This window comes from Macaca thibetana, chromosome 16 (assembly GCF_024542745.1).
Source record: "Macaca thibetana thibetana isolate TM-01 chromosome 16, ASM2454274v1, whole genome shotgun sequence".
Taxonomy (NCBI): domain Eukaryota; kingdom Metazoa; phylum Chordata; class Mammalia; order Primates; family Cercopithecidae; genus Macaca; species Macaca thibetana.
In genome coordinates, this window is record NC_065593.1 from 35329399 (window position 1) to 35352822 (window position 23424).

At 40.0% G+C, this 23424-nt stretch overlaps 3 protein-coding genes across 11 annotated transcripts in view; 2 read left to right on the forward strand and 1 right to left on the reverse strand.

The window, feature by feature from the left end:
* Positions 1 to 23424, forward strand: part of PTRH2 (peptidyl-tRNA hydrolase 2) — a 1137200-nt gene that overhangs the window by 1056303 nt on the left and 57473 nt on the right. The gene's annotated exons all lie outside the window — the stretch shown is intronic.
* Positions 1 to 23424, forward strand: part of SKA2 (spindle and kinetochore associated complex subunit 2) — a 976874-nt gene that overhangs the window by 316353 nt on the left and 637097 nt on the right. The window lies entirely within an intron of this gene.
* VMP1 (vacuole membrane protein 1) overlaps positions 1 to 23424 on the reverse strand; it is a 138960-nt gene that overhangs the window by 68524 nt on the left and 47012 nt on the right. For both annotated transcript variants that reach the window (XM_050764735.1, XM_050764736.1), the window contains exons 6-7: positions 14001 to 14168; positions 4128 to 4259 (exon numbers count right to left, since the gene is read on the reverse strand). In XM_050764735.1, coding sequence (XP_050620692.1) covers positions 4128 to 4259; positions 14001 to 14168 — 300 coding nt within the window. The remainder of the gene's footprint in view (positions 1 to 4127; positions 4260 to 14000; positions 14169 to 23424) is intronic.

Here is a 23424-nt window from a genome sequence, read left to right on the forward strand (position 1 = left end):
CTCACCACAACCTCCGCCTCCAGGGTTCAAGCAATTCTCCTGTCTCAGCCTCCCAAGTAGCTGGGACTACAGGCGCATACTACCACGCCCAGCTAATTTGTTTTTATTTTTAGTAGAGAGAGGGTTTCACCATGTTGGCCAGGCTGGTCTTGAACTCCTGACCATAAGTGATCCACCCACCTCGGCCTCCCAAAATGCTGGGATTACAGGTGTGAGCCACCGTGCCAAACCCAGAATACATTTTAAAAAGACTATACCTCAGATAATGAACCTAAAAGCTTCTAGAGGGAAAAACAAACAAAACAAAAGTAGACTGCTTATAAAGAGGACTCAGAAGGGCATCAGTCCTCTGGATACCAATTACAGAAACTTGAAGACAATTGAACAATGCCTTCCAAATTCTAAGTATAGAAAGTGATTTTCAACCCACAATCCTATATTCAGTTACTTAATTGTGAATGAAGAACATGTTAGTTTAGAATGTAAGGTATCACATTTTTCCATTTACTCCCCCTTTCACAGGAAGTTACAGCAGAATATGTTCAAGCAAAATGAGGGTGTAAATTAAGAAGGAGGAAGACAAGAAATCTGAACCAAGACAGAAGCAACTGTGCGGAAGGCCAACTGAATAGCAATTCCAGAATGAAGTGGGAGCAGGGAGGGCTCCAGAGATATCACTTCATGAAAAAAAAAAAAAATGGAGTTGATATAATTTTATTTGTGTTATCATGAGGTGTTTTTACAGAGCTGTTGGAGGGGAGAGAAGGCAAGCCAGAGATTTAAAGAGATTATGCAAATTTGAAAATGTTAATTCCAAGAAAAAAAGCTTTTTTTTAAAAAAAGGAGAAATAATCATAGTACCTTAGTTTACTTATGAGAGAATAACTCTCATACCCATTTAGAATCCAAGTCATAGCATAAAAATGTGTAGCTGTAAGCCACCTTATACTTATTCCACTTCAACCTGCTGATTTCATATAGATAAAAAAAAAATTTTAGAGATGTTAAATGATATACATTAGTTAGTGCCATAACTCAAAGAACTATCAGTTGTCACAAGTCTCACCCATCTACTTCTGTGGACAGACTGGCTTCAGTAATCGGAATATACCAGTAATGCTGGCATTCTGAGTTTTTGTTCTACCTATAAGTATGTGAAATTTGGGAAGTAACAACTAGATCTACAGTTTTCTATAAAATTAGAAGAATGGTACCTTTCCAAACTCCCTCAGAGTTAACACAAGGGTCATATTAGATATTGGATTTTTAAAATGCTAAAAATAATTTTAAAAGTTTATATTTGTAATAATTATTAGCATTAATATAAACATTATGATGTCATGACAGGCATAATATTTGGTTGGCAGATAAGGCAAAGCAGGTACCAGGGCAACTTGCTCTTTTCACAAAGAGCAGATGTTCATGGCTCTTTATTTCATTTGTTTTATATCTGGCTATTCTAAATTCACATTTGAAAGTTTTGTATTTAATTAAAAACTATAACCATACTTGGTTGAATTCTATTTCATCATGCTTCTTGTTTTTTTTTTTTTCAGTGGGGTCTTGCTCTGTTGCCCAGAGTACAGTAGTGCAAATGTAGCTCACTGTAGCCTCAACCTCCTGGGCTCATGCAATGCTCCTGCTTTAGCCTCCCAAGTAGCAGGGACTACAGAAATGCACCATCCTACGCAGCTAATTTTTCATTTTTTGTAGAGATGAGATCTTGCCATGTTGCCCAGGCTGGTCTTGAATTTCTGGCCTCAAGCAATCCTCCTGCCTCAGCCTCCCAAAGTTCTGGGTAATAATGCATTTTTTAAAAGCCTATCTGACTTGAAGATGGAGATTCAATCTTTCAACAATGTTCTTAGGAATTTTCCTGAAAACGAAACACTCTGTTGAGATAATTGAGATAGAGGCTGATACACAGATTGTGATTAGGTCAAAAAAGCCTCAACCAATTATGTTATTGCTTGCCTAGGCCTAGCATTTAGTATTTTTCTGTTTTGAAAGTTTACCTTGCTCATCTTGAGGACACTGTCTAGAATACTCCAGGGCATTCATTAATCTGACTGAGGCAAAGGAAAGACTGAACTGCTGAATAGTTTGAATTGTTAAATATTATTCAAAAAGAAAGTTCAGGTCAGGCATGGTGGCTCACGCCTGTAACGCCAGCATTTTGGGAGGCCAAGGTGGGAGGATCACTTGAGCCTAGGAGTTTAGATGAGGCCAGCCTGGGCAACATTGTGGGACCCTGTCTCTACAAAAAATAAAAATTAGCTGGCCATAGTGGTACATAACTGTAGTCCCAGCTACTTGAGAGATTGAGGCTGGTGAATAACTTTGTGTTTTTTGAGACAGTCCCATTCTGTCGCCGAGGCTGGAGTGCAGTGGCACAATCAGGGCTTACTGCAATCTTTGCCTCCCAGTCTCAAGTGATCCTCCCAACTCAGCCTCCCAAGTAGCTAGGACTACAAGCATGCGCCACTAGGCCCAGCTAAGCTTTTTAAAAATTATTTTTATTTTTTTATTTTTATTTTTTGGAGGGAGTCTGGCTCTGTTGCCCAGGCTGGAGTGCAGTGGCACGATCTCGGCTCACTGCAAGCTCTGCCTCCCGGGTTCACGCCATTCTCCTGCCTCAGCCTCCCGAGTAGCTGGGACTACAGGCACCCGCCACCATGCCCGGCTAATTTTTTGTATTTTTAGTAGAGACAGGGTTTCACTGTGTTAGCCAGGATGCTCTTGATCTCCTGACCTCATGATCCGCCCGCCTCGGCCTCCCAAAGTGCTGGGATTACAGGCGTGAGCCACCGTGCCTGGCTTAAAAATTTTTTTGCAGGCCAGGCGTGGTGGCTCATGCCTGTAATCCCAGCACTTTGGGAGGCTGAGGCGGGTGGATCACAAGGTCAGGAGATCGAGACCATCTGGCTAACATGGTGAAACCCCGTCTCTACTAAACAAAATACAAAATATTAGCTGAGCATGGTGGCAGGCGCCTATAGTCCCAGCCACTCGGGACTGCCACTGCACACCAGCCTGGGCAACAGAGTGAGACTCCGTCTCAAAAAAAAGAAAAAAAAAAAAAAAAAAAGAAAAAAATTTTTTGTAGAGACAAGGTCTCGCTGTTGCCCAGGCTGATCTCAAACTCCTAGGCTCAAGTGATCTGCCCACCTTGGCCTCCCAAAATGCTGGGATTACAGGCATGAGCTACCACACCCGGTTGGAGCCTAAGAGTTTGAAGCTGCAGTAAGCTATGATTACATCACTGCACTCCAGCCTGGGTGACAGAGTGAGACCCTGAATCAAAAACAAAACAAAACAAAACAAAACAAAAGGAAGAAAGAAGCAAAGAAAGAAAAAGTTCTACTATTACTATTGTCATATATACTACTACATACTGCTTACTAGTTTAAAGTTTTAGTAACTACTTAAGAATTTGATATAATTCATATACTCCCTTAGCAAACATTTCAGCAGCTCTACACACTCTGTGGAATACAGAATGAAGCTGCTTTCAAGGGAGGAAAGGGCCACTATAGATATAGCCATATAGTAAGATTTCTTTCTTTCTTTCTTTTTTTTTTTTTTTTTTAGAGACAGGGTCTGTGGCTTAGGCCAGAGTACAGTGGGATGATCATAGCTCACTTGCAGCCTTAAACTCCTGGGCTTATGCAATCCTCCTGCCTTGGGTCCTCAACGTGCTGGGATTATAGGAGTGAGCTACCACATCTGGCCTTTGATGTTATGTTTAACAATTAATTCAGAAGTTCTATTATTTTGGACACAAAGCAGCAGTCTGCTTGGTAATATCTCTAAACAAACAATGGAGAAAGCAAGTTTCAGCTCCTTAACATCACTGGCAACATTAATTTACCCTGGTTTCTGACAAGGTGTTTTAGTGTATTAAGAGTTGTCTTATTGCATTTTTCTGTAATTTTCTATTCTAAGATCAAGATTATCTTTTATATTTTGACCTTTCTAAATATTCTATATCAAGTAGTACTTTTCTTTCTTTTTTTTTTTTTTTACTTTAGCAGTTTTGTTCTTCAGAGTAACTACTAACAGTTTTACCTTAATAGCCTCTTTAGGAATAAGTAAAGTGTTCTATTTTCTATCCCCACTGTTCTTACTTGTGCAGACTCTGCATGTTCCAGCATCTCTTCAAATTCCTGATACTCTTCATCATCTGGTTCAGCACCTGAGAGGCGAGCTGCTCTGGCCATGAAATATGGAGGCAGCTCTCCAATTGCTGTACCGATACCCTAGGTGAAAAACCAAAATACTTACAATGAGGTTCTGTTCTCAACGGTGACACTTAATAGATCAAACCCATACTCTTCTATATCACCAGAAGCATTTTGAGACGCAATATATTGGGGGAAAGTATATGCTACATAACCAAAATAATAAGAGTTTGAATCCTGGCTCTAATTCTGACCTATCTGATGCTAGGCAAGATAATACACATAAAACCCTTAAGACAAGCCAGGCACAGTGGCACGCACCTGTAGCCATAGCTACTCAGGATGCTGAGCCAGGAAGATCACCTGAGCCCAGGAGTTTGAGGCCAGTCTGGGCAACATTGTGAGATTCCTGTCTATGGAAAAAAAAAAAAAATCTTGAAACAACACCTGGCGCATCGTAGACATTAAGTAAATTTTAGTTCTCTAGAATCTCTACTTAGACTCTGTTATTTTTATCATTTGTGCCCCCCCGCCTTTCTGATATCTAAATGATCTGGTAATAAGAATTCACCAGTGGCCAGTCATGGTGGCTCACGTCTGTAATCCCAGCACTTTGGGAGGCCCAGGTGGTGGATCCCGAGGTCAAGAGATCGAGACCATCCTGGCCAATGTGGTGAAACCCCATCTCTACTAAAAATACAAAAATCAGCTGACTGTGGTGGCGCGCACTTGTAGTCCCAGCTACTTTGGAGGCTGAGGCAGGAGAATCGCTTGAATCTGGGAGGCGGAGGTTGCAGTGAGCTGAGATGGCACCACTGCACTCCAGCCTGGCAACAGAGCAAGACTCTATCTTAAAAAAAAAAAAAAAAAAAAAAAAAAAAAAAAAGCCGGGCGCGGTGGCTCAAGCCTGTAATCCCAGCACTTTGGGAGGAGGCCGAGATGGGTGGATCACGAGGTCAGGAGATCGAGACCACCCTGGCTAACACGGTGAAACCCACCCTGGCTAACACGGTGAAACCCCGTCTCTATTAAAAAATACAAAAAACTAGCCGGGCGAGGTGGCAGGCGCCTGTAGTTCCAGCTACTCGGGAGGCTGAGGCAGGCAGGAGAATGGCGTAAACCGGTGAGGTGGAGCTTGCAGTGAGCTGAGATCCGGCCACTGCACTCCAGCCTGGGCTACAGAGCGAGACTCCGTCTCAAAAAAAAAAAAAAAATTCAACAGTATAGATAAAAATTCTCTAGGAAATCTTCTGGAACTTCAGAAGTTGCTTTAATTTAAATACAGTGTTTCTTCTGTTGAGTTAAAACTTTTAACAAATTGTGGTCAGGAAGCCCTTTGAAAACTAAACATTAGGATGAATAAGTTTTCTTTTTTTTTTTTTTTTTGGGATGGAGTCTGGCTCTGTCGCCCAGGCTCTCAGCCGGATCTCAGCTCACTGCAAGCTCCGCCTCCCGGGTTCACACCATTCTCCTGCCTCAGCCTCCCGAGTAACTGGGACTACAGGCGCCGCCACCACGCCCGGCTAATTTTTTTTTTGTATTTTTAGTAGAGATGGGGTTTCACTGTGTTGGCCAGGATGGTCTCGATCTCCTGACTTCGTGATCCGCCCGTCTCGGCCTCCCAAAGTGCTGAGATTACAGGCGTGAGCCACCGCGCCCAGCCCAGGATAAATAAGTTTTCTTTTTCTTTTCTTTTTTTTTTTTTAAGATGGCTTTCACTCTGTCACAAAGGCTTGAGTGCAGTGGCACAATCTTGGCAATTCTCCTGCCTCAGCTGCCCCAGTAGCTGGGACTACAGGTGTGTGCCACCAGGTCCAGCTAATTCTTGTATTTTTAGTAGAGTCGGGGTTTAACTATGTTGGCCAGGCTGGTCTTGAACTCCTGACGTTAGGTGATCCACCCACCTTGGCCTTCGAAAGTGCTGGGATTACAGGTGTGAGCCACCGCACCCAGCAAATAAGTTTTCACTACAGGAAAAATGTTTATTTCCTCATGACATTGACTCATATTCCACTCACTTGGTGGAATTTTTCCTTTTTTTTGTGTGTGTATTTCTATCATGAGATATAATGTCTGTTTGTCCAGTTATCCAGGCTGGAGTGCAGTGGCGCGATCTCGGCTCACTGCAGGCTCCGCCCCACGGGCTCACGCCATTCTCCTGCCTCAGCCTCCCGAGTAGCTGGGACTACGGGCGCCCGCCACCTCGTCCAGCTAATTTTTTGTATTTTTAGCAGAGACGGGGTTTCACCATTTTAGCCAGGATGGTCTTGATCTCTTGATCCGCCCGCCTCTGCCTCCCAAAGTGCTGGGATTATAGGCGTGAGCCACCGCGCCCGGCCCAACTTTTTCCTTTTCTTTAGAGATAGTGTCTCTCTCTGTCACCAGGCTAAAGTGCAGTTGCACGATCATAGCTCACCGCAGCCTCAACCACCCAGGCTCAGGCTCAAGTGATCCCACCTCAGCCCCCTGAATAGCTGGAACTATATGGATATGCTACCATGCTCAGCTAGCTTTTCTTAGAGATGGAGTGTCACTCTGTCACCCAGGCTGGAGTGCAGTGGTGCTATCTTGGCTCACTCCAACCTCTGCCACTTGGGTTCAAGCGATTCTCTTGCCTCAGCCTCCTGAGTAGCTGGGATTACAGGTGCCTGCCACTGCACCCGGCTAATTTTGTAGTTTTAGTAGAGACGGGGTTTTACCATCTTGGTCAGGCTGGTCTTGAACTCCTGACATCATGATCCACCCGCCTCAGCCTCCTAAAGTGCTAGGATTACAGGTGTGAGCCACCGTGCTCGGCTGGTCAGCTAGTTTAAAAAAAATTTTTGGGGCTGAGGCAGGAGAATGCTTGAACCTGGGAGGCGGAGGTTGCAGTGAGCCAAGATCGTGCCAGCCCGAGTAAGAGAGCAAGACTCTGTCTCAAAAAATTTTCTTTTTTGTAGAGACGAGGTCCTGCTATGTTGCCAGGGCTGGTCTCGAACTCTTCGGCTCAAGTGATCCTCCCGCCTTGGTTTCCCAAAGTGCTGGGATTATAGGTGTGAGCCAGTGTGCCCAACCAGGATTTCTGTTTTCTGTTTTTTTTTGTTTTTTTTTTTAAAGAGATGAGGTCTCACTATGTTGCCCAGGCTGGTCTTGAATTCCTGGGCTCAAGTAATCCTCCCACCTTGCCTCTCAAAGTGCTAGGATCACAGGCGTGAGCCACCGTGACCTGCTGTGACATTAAAGATAAGGAAAACAAAGGTTTATGAACTAGTAACTTGGTTTGGACTTAAATGGCTTAAACACAGGATAATTAATAATGCAACAGGCACATAGTCTCTAGGGAAATTCTCAACTTTGAGCCATACACAGTGAATGAAAAAGCTCTGCTAGTTCTTAAAAAGCAATGTTAAGCATTTCAGTTTGCTCTGTCTTATGGTTCTGCCTCCAAATGCCTCAAAAAGAATTCCCAAGGGACCAAATCAAATTCAAACATTTTGTATTCACAATGGGTGGAACCAACAATTTCCATGTGTAACTACATTATCCACACTTGAAACAAGAATTTTGAAAAAGAGTCCAGGCGCAGTGCCTCATGCCTGGAATCCCAGCACTTTGGGAGGACGAGGCAGGTGGATTGCCTGAGCTCAGGAGTTTGAGAACAGTTGTCTGGGCAACATGGTGAAACCCCGTCTCTACTATAATACAAAAAATTAGCTGGGCGTGATGGTGCACACCTGTAGTCCCAGCTACCTGGGAGTCTGAGGCATGAGAATTGCTTGAACCCAGGAGGCAGAGGTTGCAGTGAGCTTATGGGTGACAAAGCAAGACTCTATCTCCAAAAAAAGAGAAAAAGAATACTTAACTGCCAAAAGATTAAGCCTATATTTAGTCAAAAAACAGAGAGAGAAGGCAGGAGAGACATATATACATGGATACAGGCAAAAACCAAATCATATATATTGCTAAACAAGAAAAGTTGGTCAGACGTCATGGCTCACACCTATAATCCCAGAACTTTGGGAGGCTGAGGTAGGCGTATTGCTTATGTACATGAGTTCAAGACCAGCCTGGGCAACATAATGAGACTGTCTCTACAAAAAATTATGCACTTGTGGTCCCAGCTACTTGGGAGGCTGAGGTGGGAGGATCACCTGGGCCCAGGAGGTCCAGGCTGCCGTGAGCTGTGATCAAGCTACTACACTCTAGCCTGGGTAACAGAGTGAGACTGTCTAAAAAACACACACACACACACACACACACAAATCGGTAATGTTGGCCAACTTTGGAGGATGCTAGAGAACCAACTTATTATTTTAAAAATTGGTATAATAAAGATCAAGTATTTATCTTTTTCTGATATAAACTACATCTCAGGGTAACTAAATTAGTGACAAGGAAAAGTTACTTCCTTCTTAACTTTAAGGAAATTTGTCATGAGTTTGAATCACATGATTGCTTTCAGAACTGTTAAACATTTGACTTAACATTTGAACTTAAGAGAAGTTCATGTTTTGAATAAAATGTTACACTTTCTGTCCTACTTTTTTCTGTGGGAGATTTTCCAGAGGTGCAGAGAATTATAAAATGAATTTAATATACTCTCACTCAACTTCAGCTAATATTAACTAATAGTTTATATTGTTGTATCTATACCCTTTCTCATTCTCTTCTCAATTATCTTGAAGCTGATCCCAGATGACATAATGGACTGAAATGAAATCAAGAGCTGTATACTGTCTTACACGTAGTTGACTATATTTGCTGTTATATTTTAGTTTAATTCTCCTCGTGTTTTCCCACATTAGCAAGAAACAATGGGAATCATGAGTCAGTACTCTCTAATTATGCAAATAAATACAAGGGAATTTAGTCATCCAGGCAGGTGTCCCAAAACACATTATACCCTAGACACAGACATTTATTTATCTCAAATTAGATACTGAAGTCTCATCATTTCATAATCCTTACAAAACAATTTTATGATTCTCTACAAAATTCAAATATATATTTGTATAAGACACAAATACAAAATTCTTTACATTTGTTTATATGCAAAACAAAACATAAATTGTTGGAACACTAAAAACTGTCAGCCTAAGTTTACATCTGTTTATATGTAAAACAAAACATAAATTGTTGGAACACTAAAAACTGTCAGCCTAAGTTTAATTAAGGAGAGAGAATGACTGGCTTCCTTATTGCAAAATAAGTGGTATGTATAGTCAACCAATAATTCAGAAAGCTCTCCTCCAAACCATCTACTACATACAAATTTATTACCCTTCAATCCTTCTTGAACTAGAGAAGAATTTAATACGCACAAAATATGCAAACCAACTGGTAACACAACATCTTCTTGGAGTGCTAATTTTATTCAAAGATTTTAGGGAAGACAAAAATTCTGAATTTGTACTTTTAAAAAGTTTTGTTGGGTAAGGTGGGGAAAAAACATTTTGTCAAGTGGACTCACAAGCAAATCTGCAGCATGGTGCTTTTATATTAAGAAATGTAAGTTTAATGATAAAAATCTGGAGAGCAGGAATTTTAAAAAAATCTATCTTTTTCATCGAGAAACCCTGTCTCTACCAAAAATACAAAAAAATTAGCCGGGCATGGTGGCGCATGCCCGTAATCCCAGCTACTCAGGAGGCTGAGGCAGAAGCACTTGAACCCGGGAGGCGGAGGCTGCAGTGAGTGAGATTGCGCCATTGCACTCCAGCCTGGGCAACAAGAGCGACAAACTCTGTCTTAAAAAAAAAAAAAAAAGTTTTTATTTTATTTAATTAATTAATTAATTAATATTGTTTTGGAGACAGAGTCTCACCCTATTGCCCAGGCTGAAGTACAGTGGCACAATCTCAGCTCACTGCAACCTCTGCCTCCCGGGTTCAAGTGATTCTACTGCCTTAGCCTCCTGAGTAGCTGGGATTACAGACATGCGCCACCATGCCCGGATAATTTCTGTATTTTTAGTAGAGACAAACTTTCACCACGTTGGCCAGGCTGGTTTTGAACACCCAACCTCAAGTGATCCACCTGCCTCAGGCTCTCAAGTAGTTGGGACTACAGGCGCCCGCCACCATGCCCAGCTAATTTTTTTGTATTTTTAGTACAGACAGCATTTCACTATGTTGGCCAGGCTGGTCTTGAACTCCTGACCTCATGCTCCGCCTGCCTTGGCCTCCCAAAGTGCTGGGATTACAGGCGTGAGCCACCGCACCCAGTGAATTAATTCTTACATAGGGTGTAAGGTAAGGGTCCAAGTTCATTCTTTTGCATGTGGATATTCAGTTTTTCCAGCCCACTGCCCCTCCACTTTTTTTTTTTTTCCTTTGAGACAGAGTGTTGCTCTGTCACCCAGGTTGGAGTGCAATGGTGTGATCTCAGCTCATTGCAACCTCTACCTCCCGGGTTCAAGCGATTCTTCTGCCTCAGCTTTCCAAGTAGCCGCAATTACAGGCCCCCACCACCATGCCCAGCTAAGTTTTATATTTTCAGTAGATGTGGGGTTTCACCATGTTGGTCTGGCTGGTCTTGAACTCCTGACCTCAGGTGATCCACCTGCCTTGGCCTCCCAAAGTGCTGGGATTACAGGCGTGAGCCACTACACACAGCCCACAGCACCATTTGTTGAAGACTGTCCTTGTAAATGTTGAGAACAATATTAACAAATTTAAACATAACTTAGTGTGTGCTGTATTTTTAATATAACTAGACAGTTACAAAGAAGGAAGGAAGAGCAAACATTTGACCTATTAATCACTATTTATTGACATTCCTATACTACATGCAAAACTTTTTCAAAAAAATTAATTAATTTTTTTTTTTTTTTGAGATGGAGTCTCGCTCTGTTGCACAGGCTGAAGTGCAGAGGTGCAATCTTGGTTCACTGCAATCTCTGTCTCTCGGGTTCAAGTGATTCTCCTACCTAAGCCTCCCAAGTCGCTAAGAATACGGGTGTGAGCCACCATGCCCAGCAAATTTTTTGTATTTTTAGTAGAGATAGGGTTTCACCATGTTGGCCAAGCTGGTCTCAAACCCCTGACCTCAAGTGATCCACCTACCTCGACCGCCCATAGTGCTGGGATTATAGGAGTGAGCCACCGTGCTCAGCCCTATGTGCAAAACTTGATGCTGATTACTGTGATGCTAATACATTTAAGGTGTATTTAATATTTTTTAGGATCCTAAATATTATTTGGAGAAGAAAGCCACCATACCAGCCAAATTAATTTAAAGCATGTAAAAGCCAGGCCTAATAAGCACTACAGACAATATATACTATAGAAATTTGGAGGAGGCAGTTATCGCGGCCCTCTGAGATCGTGGTTTTCATTTGTTGGCCTTAAGGTTAATCCAGCAATGTAAATAATTTTTGAAAGAATAAAAGTATAATATTAAGAAAAAAAGACAAATTTACATACAAAGTCCCTTTTCTAGCATGTTCCAAGTATCTTGTTATTCTAACATTTTTTTCATCAAAAGACTAATGTCATCAAATTTACAAAGCATATGCAACTAGTATAATAAATTTGTTTCCAGTGTTTATAAAAGAGCAACAGGAAACATGACAATTTTTCCTGTCTTTCGTATTCAACAAATTCAACATTATGGTATTTCCTTCATAATTCTTTTAAAGCAAAACATAATTGCTAACACTTAACTGTGTTTCAAAACTGCTTCTTCTGAGGGTATGGTATTCATGCTCATTTTAATGAGTTAAGATTTGTAAGTGATCTGTTCCATAATCTTCAATTTCCTAAGAAATTGTTAGTGGGAAAAAATTACAGGAACATAACAAATCCAAATGAGTTTAAAAAAAAACTCAAATGGAAACAGAAGTCTTTAACCAATGAATTATTCCTATGGATACCTGAATAAATTTAGGCATACAGGGCTGGGTTAGGAGGCTCATGCCTGTAATCCCAGCACTTTGGGAGGCCGAGGCAGGCGGATCACCTGAAGTCAGGAGTTCGAGACCAGCCTGCCCAACGTGGAGAAACCCCGTTTCTACTAAAAATACAAAAAATCAGCCAAGTGTGGTGGTGGGTGCCTGTAATCCCAGCTACTAGGGAGGCTGAGGCAGCAGAATCGCTTGAACCTGGGAGGCGGAGTTGCAGTAAGCTGAGATGGTGTTACTGCACTTCAGCCCTGGGCGACAGAGCAAGACTATCTCAAAAAAAAAAAAAAAAAAAAAAAAAAATTTAGGCATAAAAAAAAATTATGTAGATTAGAATCCATCTGCCACTTAACATGCTGTCCAAAGAATTTTATAAAATAAACTTAAGCAAACCACAAAAAGAACAACTGGAACAACTAAAAGTAAAATTGCCATATACGACCATACAGCCTGATACCTTTACTATAATAAGGCTTGGTTTATATTAAGAAATGTCTGACCTTACTTTAGTTAGCATTATAACAACTCAGAAAATGAAATGAGTCCTCTAAGAACACAGTATTTTCTTGTTGTTATTGTTGAGATGTAGTCTCGCTCTGTAGCCCAGGCTGGAGAGCGGTGGTGGGTCTCGGCTCACTGCAACCCCTGCTTCCTGGGTTCAAGCAATTCTCATGCCTCAGCATCCTGAGTAGGTGAGATTACAGGTATGCGCCACCACGCCTGGCTAATTTGTGTATTTTTAGTAGAGGCAGGGTTTCACCATGTTGACCAGGCTGATCTCGAACTCCTGGCCTCCAGTGATCTGCCTGTCTTGGCCGCCCAAAGTGCTGAGATTACAGGGATGGCCACCAGGCCCAGCCAGAACACGGTATTTTAAATCTAAAACTAAGACATATGGGGAGGATCACTTGAGCCCAGGAGGTTGAAGCTGCAATGAGCTGAGATGGCACCACTGCACTCCAGCCTGGGCAACAGAGCAAGACCCTGTCTCAATAAACAAACAAACAAACAAATAAATAAATAAATGCATACATACATATACACACACAATTTTTATTTGCCAAATAAAAATAAAATTTTAAATTAAAAAAGACATGACATTTGCCAATCTAATAATGATATATAACTATATATTACCAATCTAATATTTATATATATTTTATATAACTCTTAGACAAATTCTAAGAGTTTATCAGGTATAGAAATACTGGAACAAATTTTATAATGTAGTATACAGTTGACCCTTGAACAACATGGATTTGAACTGTGCCAGTACAAGTTATAATCAGTGTGCCTCTCATGGCTCCCCATCTACCTCCTCCACCTCCTTTGCCTCTGCCACCCCTAAGACAGCAAGACCAATCCCTTCTTTCCCTCCTCCTCCTCCTCCTCCTCAGTCTCTTCAACATGAAAATGGAGTGGAAATGATGATCCATTCCCACTAAATTAATAATAAATATATTTCCTTTTCCTCATGATTTTCTTTGTAACAGTATATAATACTATATTAACACATACAAAATATGTGTTAATCTACTATTTATCATTAAGGCTTCTGTTCAACAGGAAGCTATTAGTAGTTAAGTTTTTGGGGAGTTAAAAGTTATATGTGGATTTCCTACTGCACAGGGGGTTGGCAACCCTAACCCACACATTGTTCAAGGCTCAGCTGTAGTTCCATCATCTGTACTCCCTTTCCCTGCTGGAGTCTACTTGGCCTCCATTGCTTTGTGATACATATGGTTCATGCCTTTCTTCCCAATGCCATTCATGAAGAGGAGATGCTCTAAAAGGTTTCTTTTGCCTTAGAAGTAGGTAGCTGGTTACTTACTGAATCATTTACTGACAAGGAATATGTTTAGATTCTATTTCAAAAAGGTACAACACACTATCAAGATGGTGAGGTTAGTTTTAAACAAATATGAAAATGCATATCTTACCCACATGCAGGCTTCAATCCTAACTTTTGAGATGATACTCCACAAAGAAATGGTTCCTTCAGTGCCCTCTTCATCTGGACAAATAATCTGATCAGGATAGGGTGGTTCAGGAAAATTAACTGAATTGCATTCATAAGCAGCTAATGTAACTGAGGCTATATGTGGACCCTATAAAACAAATACAAGAAACTTCTGATGAGAACTACTAAAAAATTATCAATACACGTTATTTTAATAGTATATTAATTGCCATATAATAAAAATCTTAGCTTTCAAAGAACAAAATAATTCTAAATAATTTCAAGATGCAGGTAGTAACATGAAGAAAATAATCCTTCCCAGAATCTCTTCCTGGTTGACTTAAAAAAAAAAATCAGATTTATTGAGGTAAAATTTACACATAATAAGTCACTTATTTGAGGTCTACATTTCAATTAGCTTTGACGAATACATTCAGCCATATAACTACACCAATCAAGATACAGAACATTTCCATCACTGCAAAAATCATCCCTTGGCCAGGCACGGCAGCTCATGCCTGTAATCCCACCACTGTGGGAGGCTGAGGCAGAAGGACTGCTTGAAGCCAGGAGTTCAAGACCAGACTGGGCTACAAAGCAAGACCTCATCTCTACAAAAATTTTAAAAATTAGCCATGCACTGTGGCATGTGCCTGTAGTTCCAGCTACTCGGGAGCTGAGGCAGGAGGATTGCTTGAGCCCAGGTGTTGGAGGCTGTAGTGAGCTATGATTATGCCACTGCACTCCAGTCTGGATGATGGAACGAGGCCCCATGCCTTATTAAAAAAAAATATCTTGTGTTCCTCTGTGGCCAATTCCCTCCCTCAAGTCCTAGTCCCCGGCAACCACTGATGTAATTCCTTGCTTGACTTTTATTTCATGTATCTATATTTCTCATTTGTTAGATTATTCCTTTTATTAAAAAAACAACTTTCTGAGCCACTGTTCTTTTAGGCACAATTTGAGAATATCACTTTATGTCCTTACTTAAAAACAGTTAGTGATGTACCACCTCACGTAACCTTTCCTAGTGAGATCATAAAGCAAAAATGTAACTGTGAAACCAGTATCAATGAGTTTTACACAATGGTTCCTAAAAGCACAAGACGAAGAGTCCGCATACTAGGGAGCTGGTTAAAATATAAATTTCTGGGTCCCTTAAGCATAGGTTGATAGATGCCCTCTAGCATACAGTAACTAGCAGCCATCAGCTATTATGAAGAGAAATACTTTATTTGTAGAATAAAATTATTTACATATATACACACACGAGATTTTATTAGTAACTATATTGTGCGAGTATTTCTGAATCTGAAGATTTCTGTTAAAGATTTCTCCAATGATTTTTCATAAATGAGTCAGTCCCACAGAAAAGTAAGTCGGCTCTGTGTATAAGAAAGTATTTTAAGATCACATGATGAAAGAATCTGTGGTTCAAAGTACATAAAATCTAGTGATAAAAATAAAACTAAGATATTCTACTACCAAGATAATAAAATTTTGTTTGACATTAATATAAAATACAAAGTCGTTCACACATGTGATACTTATCTCTAAATAGAATTGGCATTTTCTGTTAAAATAATACCTAAAAAATGAAATCATTGGCACTGAATCAGTTAATTATTAGTTTTTTTCTGGATCAAAAAAAATCGATGTGAAGTTTTAGCCTTTGTTCCTCTTTTGGGGGACTTTTAATTCTTGGAAATGTAGAAATATTAAACTATTAAAATAAGTATAGAAGATTTTGAAAAGAATATTTTGATTAGGTTTTTGAAAACTTATGATTAACCATGAAATTTACAATTGTTTCTTTAAACACTAGGTGCACACAAGAGATTTCACAGTTAGGGGAAAAAAGAATTATTTTGTGATACTACCAAAAAAAACCCAAAGTTTGTGATATTCAAAATAACTGCATAGTTTGTGAAACATTTCTCCTCATACAATTATAGCTGTCAGACATAATTTAAAAAAGATAAAAAGAAATCAGCTGTAACTTCCACCTTTACTGTTAGAAAACACAAAAGAGACATATGAATGCCAATAAGTGAAAAAGAAGAAAATTTAAGAGTTTGTCCATGCTGTCCCCATGTAATGTCCTCTTTGGCTACAGGTACAGTCTACAGCTAAAGTTAGAAATGAGTTTCAAGTGAACAAAAAATAAAATTGCCCTGGGAGCTAAAATAATGAGATTTCTGGGATATATAGGAAAGAAAAAGCTATATTTGCATTCCAGAAATATAAAAAATGTATCCTAACAGATTAAACACATTATCCAATAAAATAAAAGTTCTTCATAGTTTTAATTTTTAGTAATTCTGAAAAGGGAAATTTTCAACAATCTGATTTGAGAATGTTTTCTCAAGTCTCTGATTTGAGAACTCTTTCTTCTAAAGAAGTCTGTTCATTCACTCAACTAAACTGACATATATTTTCCATAACCACACTAATAAGTCATGATTACTCAGCCTTTGAGGCAGATGTGGTGGTTCCCAGACAAAATGAACATTAACAACTCAGTTTCTTGTCCTTTATTCATAGTTTAAACTATATTAAGTGATAGGAAACCTCACAAGTTCTATTCAACATTATAGCTTAACGGTTTCTAAATATAACCAATTTGAATGAAAAAATATGTTTATATGAAAAATCCAAACAAAAACTAAAAAAATTTTTTGATTAAAAGTTTTAAAAGTTACACAGAATTCAAACTACTTTTAAAGTATATTTTCTAAAAACTACAAGTCTCACTACAATATAGCAAATATGTGTCACATTTTTAATCATACTAAACAAAGAAACAAGAGAGTAAAGACCCAAACAGCTATAGTATTAATTGAAAAGCTTAACTGGATAAAATCTGCCACAGGATATAAAATTTATACATTTACTGAGCAGCAGGTTCCAACTCTTCAGGGAACATGGGTTAAGGATCCTGGTCGATGGCTGAAGGTTTTCTGCCTCAGGACTGGATGAAGTAACGGATACTAGACTTTCATTTCCATAGCAAACAATGAGAAAACTGGACAAAATATATGGGACAATTCTTTTTAGACATTGTACTACAGGCAGTACAGGGCTTTGATTACCAAGAGAAGGGATAAAAGTGAAGAAACCATACACTGACTCTGGCTTCTTGTGTGTAGACACATTCCATGCCTGCCAAAAATGCCATGGTCAAAAGAGGAAAAGCCCAAACAAAGCATGTTGCCCCTGCTGAATTGAGAATGAGATTGGGGTTCACGAGTTCAGGATTCAGGGAGGCTGAGGCAGTCAGAATTTATGAGGCAGTATACCAGAAAAGAGAAAGCTACACAGAGAGAAAGAACTCTAGAAATCTGCACAGGGGTCCCCTTCAGACTCTGGCACACAAAGCTGCACTGTATGCTAAGGTGAGAACACAAGTCCAGGCAAAAAACCACCGGGAAAAGAACAATTACTGGGGATTTGTAAACTGACCAATTCCCAGAGTTCACACAGGCCTGGGAAACATCTGTGATCAACCAGCTAGAGTAGAGAGACTCAGCATTCAATCCAGAAAGGTCATGCTTGCGTAGGTACGACCTTTCCTTCTGGTCCTAAGGTGAAAGCCACTCTAGTCTAACCCTAACAGGGTTTAAAACAAGTCTTAAAAAGATCAAGCTGATCCACAGGTAACTTAATTGCCCCCTTCAGAACCTGCCCACACATCAGTGTTCTATAGTGGAAGACAAAATCCACACAAGCAACAATTTAACACTACATATCTAGCATTCAATTAAAAATTACTAGCAATCAATATAATATTACTAGACATGCGAGGCAGCAATATATAACTCATAACCAAAAGAAATAATGCTCAATAGAAACAGATCCAGGTTTGATGAAAAATATCAATCCATAGACTTAAGAAACTGAACAAATCCAGTCACGATTGACACAAAGAAAACAAAACATATAGGCTGGGTGCAGTGGCTCACACCTGTAATCCCCGCACTTTGGGAGGCCAGGGTGGGCAGATCATGAGGTCAGGAGTTCGAGACCACCCTGGCCAACATGGTGAAACCTATCTCTACTAAAAATACAAAAAATTAGCCGGGCATGGTGGCAAGTGCATATAATCCCAGCTACTGAGGCGGCTGGGACAGGAGAATCACTTGAACCCAGGAGGCAGAGGTTGCAGTGAACTGAGATCTCACCACTGGACGCCAGTACAAAAAAAAAAAAAAAAAAAGAAAAGAAAAAGCAAAAAAAGAAAGAAAAAGAAAAGAAAATATATAGGCCGGGCATGGTGGCTCACACCTGTAATCCTAGCACTTTGGGAGGCCAAGGCGGGCGGATCATAAGGTCAGGAGATCGAGACCATCCTGGCCAACATGGTGAAACCCTGTCTCTACTAAAAATACAAAAATCAGCTGGGTGTGGAGACTGAGGCAGGGGAATGGCTTGAACCCGGGAGGTGGAGATTGCAGTGAGCCGCGATGGTGCCACTGCACTCCAGCCTGGTGACAGAGCAAGAAGCCATCTCAAAAAAAGAAAATAAAACATAATCAAACTGCTAAAAATCATCACAATTATGTCATAATGAAATTGCTGTAGTTCAATGATAAGAGGAAAAGTCTGAAAAACAATAGAGGAGATAGGCCGGGCGCGGTGGCTCACGCATGTAATCCTAGCACTTTGGGAGGCCGAGGAGGGCGGATCACGAGGTCAGGAGATCGAGACCATCCTGGCTAACGCAGTGAAACCCCGTCTCTACTAAAAATACAAAAAATTAGCCCGGCGTGGTAGCAGGCACCTGTAGTCCCAGCTACTCGGGAGGCTGAGGCAGGAGAATGGTGTGAACCTGGGAGGTGGAGCTTGCAGTGAGCCGAGATCGTGCCACTGCACTCCAGCCTGGGTGACAGAGCCACTCTGTCTCACAAAAAAAAAAAAAAAAAAAAAAAGGAGATAAAAATAACACATTATCTACAGAGAAAAATAGGTCAGACTTTTCATCAGAAATACTATGCAAACCAAAAGACATCAGAATTACTTCTTTAAAGTGTTGAAGAAAAAAATACCTGTGAATCTGGGCCCTAGGGAAAATACATTTCAAATAAATATATTTCAGAACAGTACTGTGGGTTTATGACATATGAGGAAGTAAAATGTATAAGAAGTAAAATGTATGACAAGTAAAGCATAAATTATAAATTATGGGAGGAGGAAAATGAAGAACATTATTATAAGGTTGTTTGTCACATTATATACAAAATGAGAAAATAATACTTCATTGTTCACCCGGTAAGTTAATGGAGCATATTGCAAACCTTAGGACAACCACAAAATTTTTTAATTTTTTTTTTTTTTTTGAGAAATGGTCCCACCCTGTTGCCCAGGCTGGAGGGCAGGGCAGTAGTATGATCACAGCTCACTGGACTCTTGACTGCCTGGGCTCATGAGATTATACCTCAGCCTCCCGAGTAGCTGGGACCACAGGCATGCATCACTACACCTAACTATACCACTAAAAATTTTAAAAGAAGTAGAACAAACAAGCAAATAAATTCAATACCAAAAAAAAAAAAACTACAAAAAAACAAAACAAAAAACCCCCCTCAGTCCAAAAGAAGGCAGAGAAAAAAGAAAAAGGAATAAAAAATTAGATACAACAGTTTGAGGGCAGACTTAAACCCAATCATATTGATAACTACATTAATTGCAAATGGACCAAACATATGAATTCAGGCAGAGACTGTTAGACTGGATTAGTATATGCTGTCTGTAAGAAACCCACTTTAAATATTAAGAACCCAGAAAAGAAAGAGTAAAGAGACGGGAAAAGAAAAACCATTTTAAAAAATCTATAAAAAAGATAAAGTAGCTAAATTAATATTAGACAAAGTAGATTTAAGGACAGGGAATATTAACAGAGATTCACAGGAACATTTCACAATGATAAACGGTCTAATTCTCAGGAAGTCAGACCAATTCTAATTGTGTATACACCCAATAACAGAGTGTGAAAATACATAAAGCAAAAACTGATCCCTTGAACTGAGTTTGAGACCAGCCTGGACAACATAGGCAGACCCTGTCTCTACAAAAAATGGAAAAATTAGATGGGGCCAGGTGTGGCGGCTCACACCAGTAATCCCAGCACGTTGGGAGGCCTTGGTGGGAGAATCTCTTGAGCCCAGGAGTTTGAGACTAGCCTGGGCAACATAGGGAGAACAGAGAAATGAACAAATCCCCAATTATAGCTAGAAATTTTACTTTATTTTAATTTTAATTTTATTTTGAGATGGAGTCTCACTCTGTTGCCCAGGCTGGAGTGCAATGCTGCGATCTCGGCTTACTGCAACCTCTGCCTCCCAGGTTCAAGTGATTCTCCTGACTCAGCCTCCCGAGTAGCTGGGGTTTCCAGCACCCACCACCACACCCAGCTAATTTTTGTATTTTTGGTAGAGATGGGGTTTCACCACGTTGGTCAGGCTGGTTTTGAACTCCTGACCTCAGGAGATCCACCCGCCTGGGACCACAGATGCAGGATACCACATCCAACTAATTTTTTTTCTTTTTTTCTTGAGACAGGTTCTCTTATTCCATCACCCAAACTGGAGTGCAGTGGCATGATCTTGGCTCACTGCAGCCTCAACCTCTCGAGTTCTGGTGATCCTCCCACCTCAGCCTCCTGGGTAGCTGGGACTTCAGGTGTGTACCACCATGCCTGGCTAATTTTTTGTAGAGATGGGGTTTTGCCTGTTGCCCAGGCTAGTCTCTAACTCCTGGGCTCAAGTGATCTATCCGCCTCAAAGTGCTGGGATTACAGGTGTTAAGCCAGAGTGCCCAGCCCAGTTAATTTTTTTTCATTATTTGTAGACAGGTCTCCCTATGTTGCTTAAACTCCTGGGCTCAGGGGATCCTCCTACCAACGCCTCCCAAAGTGCTGGCATTATAGGCGTGAGCCAGTTCACCTGGCCCAGATAATTTTTTTTCATTATTTTTAGAGATGGGTCTCCCTACGTTGCCCAGGCTAGTCTCAAACTCCTGGGCTCAAGAGATTCTGCCACCAAGGCCTCCCAAAGTGCTGGGATTACTGGTGTGAGCCGCCACACCTGGCCCCATTTAATTTTTCTGTTTTTTGTAGAGACAGGGTTTGCCTATGTTGTCCAGGCTGGTCTCAAACTCAGTTCAAGGGATCCTCCTGCCTTGGCCTCCCAAAGCACTGGGATTAGATGTGAGCCACCATGCCTGGCACATACATAGTAGAAAACTTCAACATCTATATTTCATTAATTGATAGAACAACTACACTGATAATTGTATGGACACAGAAGATTTGAATAATATAGAAAATACCACCCAACAAGAGGCAAATATATATTATTTTCAAGTACACATGACCATATGCTGTGCTATAAAATGAGTCTGAACACATTTAAAAGGATGTGACATGTGGCAAGGTAAAAATCAATACAGGGAGTATGTCTTAAAGTGGCAAATAGGCCAGGCAGGGTGGCTCACGTCTGTATTCTCGGCACTTTGGGAGGTTGAGGCTGGAGAATCACTGGAGCCCAGGAGTTTTGAGACCAGCCTGGGTAACATGGTGAGACCCTATCTCTTAAAAAAAAAAACAAATTAGCTGGGTATGGTGGTGTGCACCTGCAGTCTCAGTTACTTGGGAGGCTGAAGTGGGAGGATAGCTTGAGCCTGGGAGGTCAAGGTCGCTGTGAGCTGAGATCGCACCACTGCACTCCAGCCTGGTCGACAGAGTGAGACCCTGTCTTTAAAAAAAAAAAAAAGAGAAAAAGAAAAGTGGCAAATAAAGGTCTGTTTTATTTTTGGTAACTCAGTATAGTTATTCTAGATGAAGTCAAATCAACAAGATAGCTCGGTTATTTTCAACATATTGGACATCTGGATTTGCTTCATTTCAGAGTTCCATATATCTAGTCTCATGAGCTGTATTACATTGTATTTTCCAAAGATTGGTAATGGAATAATTTTGCCTTGTCCAGGATAAAAGATGTAGTGCTTGGCCAGGCAAGAGTATGTCTGGGTGAGAGCAAACCATACTTAGATGAAAGGGTAAGATTTCTAATAAGAGCAGATGTAGGTATTTGTCTGTGGAAAAATATATTTTATCTTTCAAAAACTCTTTTTACATATGTTTAAAAAGTTACATTTCCATGATTTACATTCTTTCATGAGTTTTAGTGATTAGAAAAAAACCGAACTGAGATAAGTCTATGTAATCAATTTTTACTCTAGCTTCAAGAATAATGATAAGACACTATTAGTTCTTCTAATTAAGAGAAACTTAGAATTAAAAAAAATTGTCCTAGAAAGGTAAAATTATACAAAACCACATCTCTCTCTCTCTCCCTCTCTCTCTCCATCCTAATCTGATAGTGAAGAGTTTTAAATAGTTTTCTAATAATAATGTACTATCTATGTAAGCCCAGAGAAAGAAATCCTTGTGCTACAAACACTAATTAGGGTCATAGTAAGAAAGGGGTGAATATATTCATACTTTAATTTGTGAAAAAATCATATTAGTAAAATGATAAACTAGAATGTACACTGCTGCTTAATTTTAAGTAAGTAAAACATTTTCCGGATTTTGAACTTTTCAGGTTCTTTGGATTTATATTATAGCAGCTCGCTCATGATTTACTATAATTCTTCACACACTTTGTAGCATTTAAAGGATTGAAAAGGTTATACTCATGTCTATGTTTCATCAAGAAAAACAGTATATCATCCAAAAGACCAAAGGTAGAATACTGTTGGGTTTACTTTATGGTCCTTTCTTACAGAGACATCTTTTAAAAACGAAAGACCTAAAATGTTCATATTAGTTAATTTATTAGCCTAATTTAGGCAAGAATATTTATCAACCAAGATGAAGAATACAACATCACATTAAGATTGCAGAATGTGTGTTGTGTGTGTATGAGTATTTTTAAGGAAGGCGAGCAGACAAAACAGACAGACATTCTTCCACTCTAGACGGCTCCCTCAGAACTGATAAAACATTCCTAAAGACTGGAGTTGTTTGGACAACATCTGTAATGTCAATTCATAGCCTAATCCATCATCTATACACAGAAGTCAAGTGAGATCCCAAAGGCAAAATTTCCAATTAGTTTTGTCTGGAAAGTTTAGGGCAAAGGTAATAAAATCAAGAATCCTGTGCTGATTCACTGGGAAAACATTTATTTGCCACACTTCTTCACTAAGGAACAAAAGCAGTCAGTGGTTAGTCTGGAATGTGATTCATTAGGAATATCTGGGTGATAAACAAACAAAAGAAGATGACAAATCGTTGTTTGTATGACTTGCAAAACCTCTGTTTTCTTTCAGGGGACTTCAGAAACCCTTTTGCAAACACAGAAATTCTCCTCAGAATTTTTTTAATCATTGTTTTTATCATT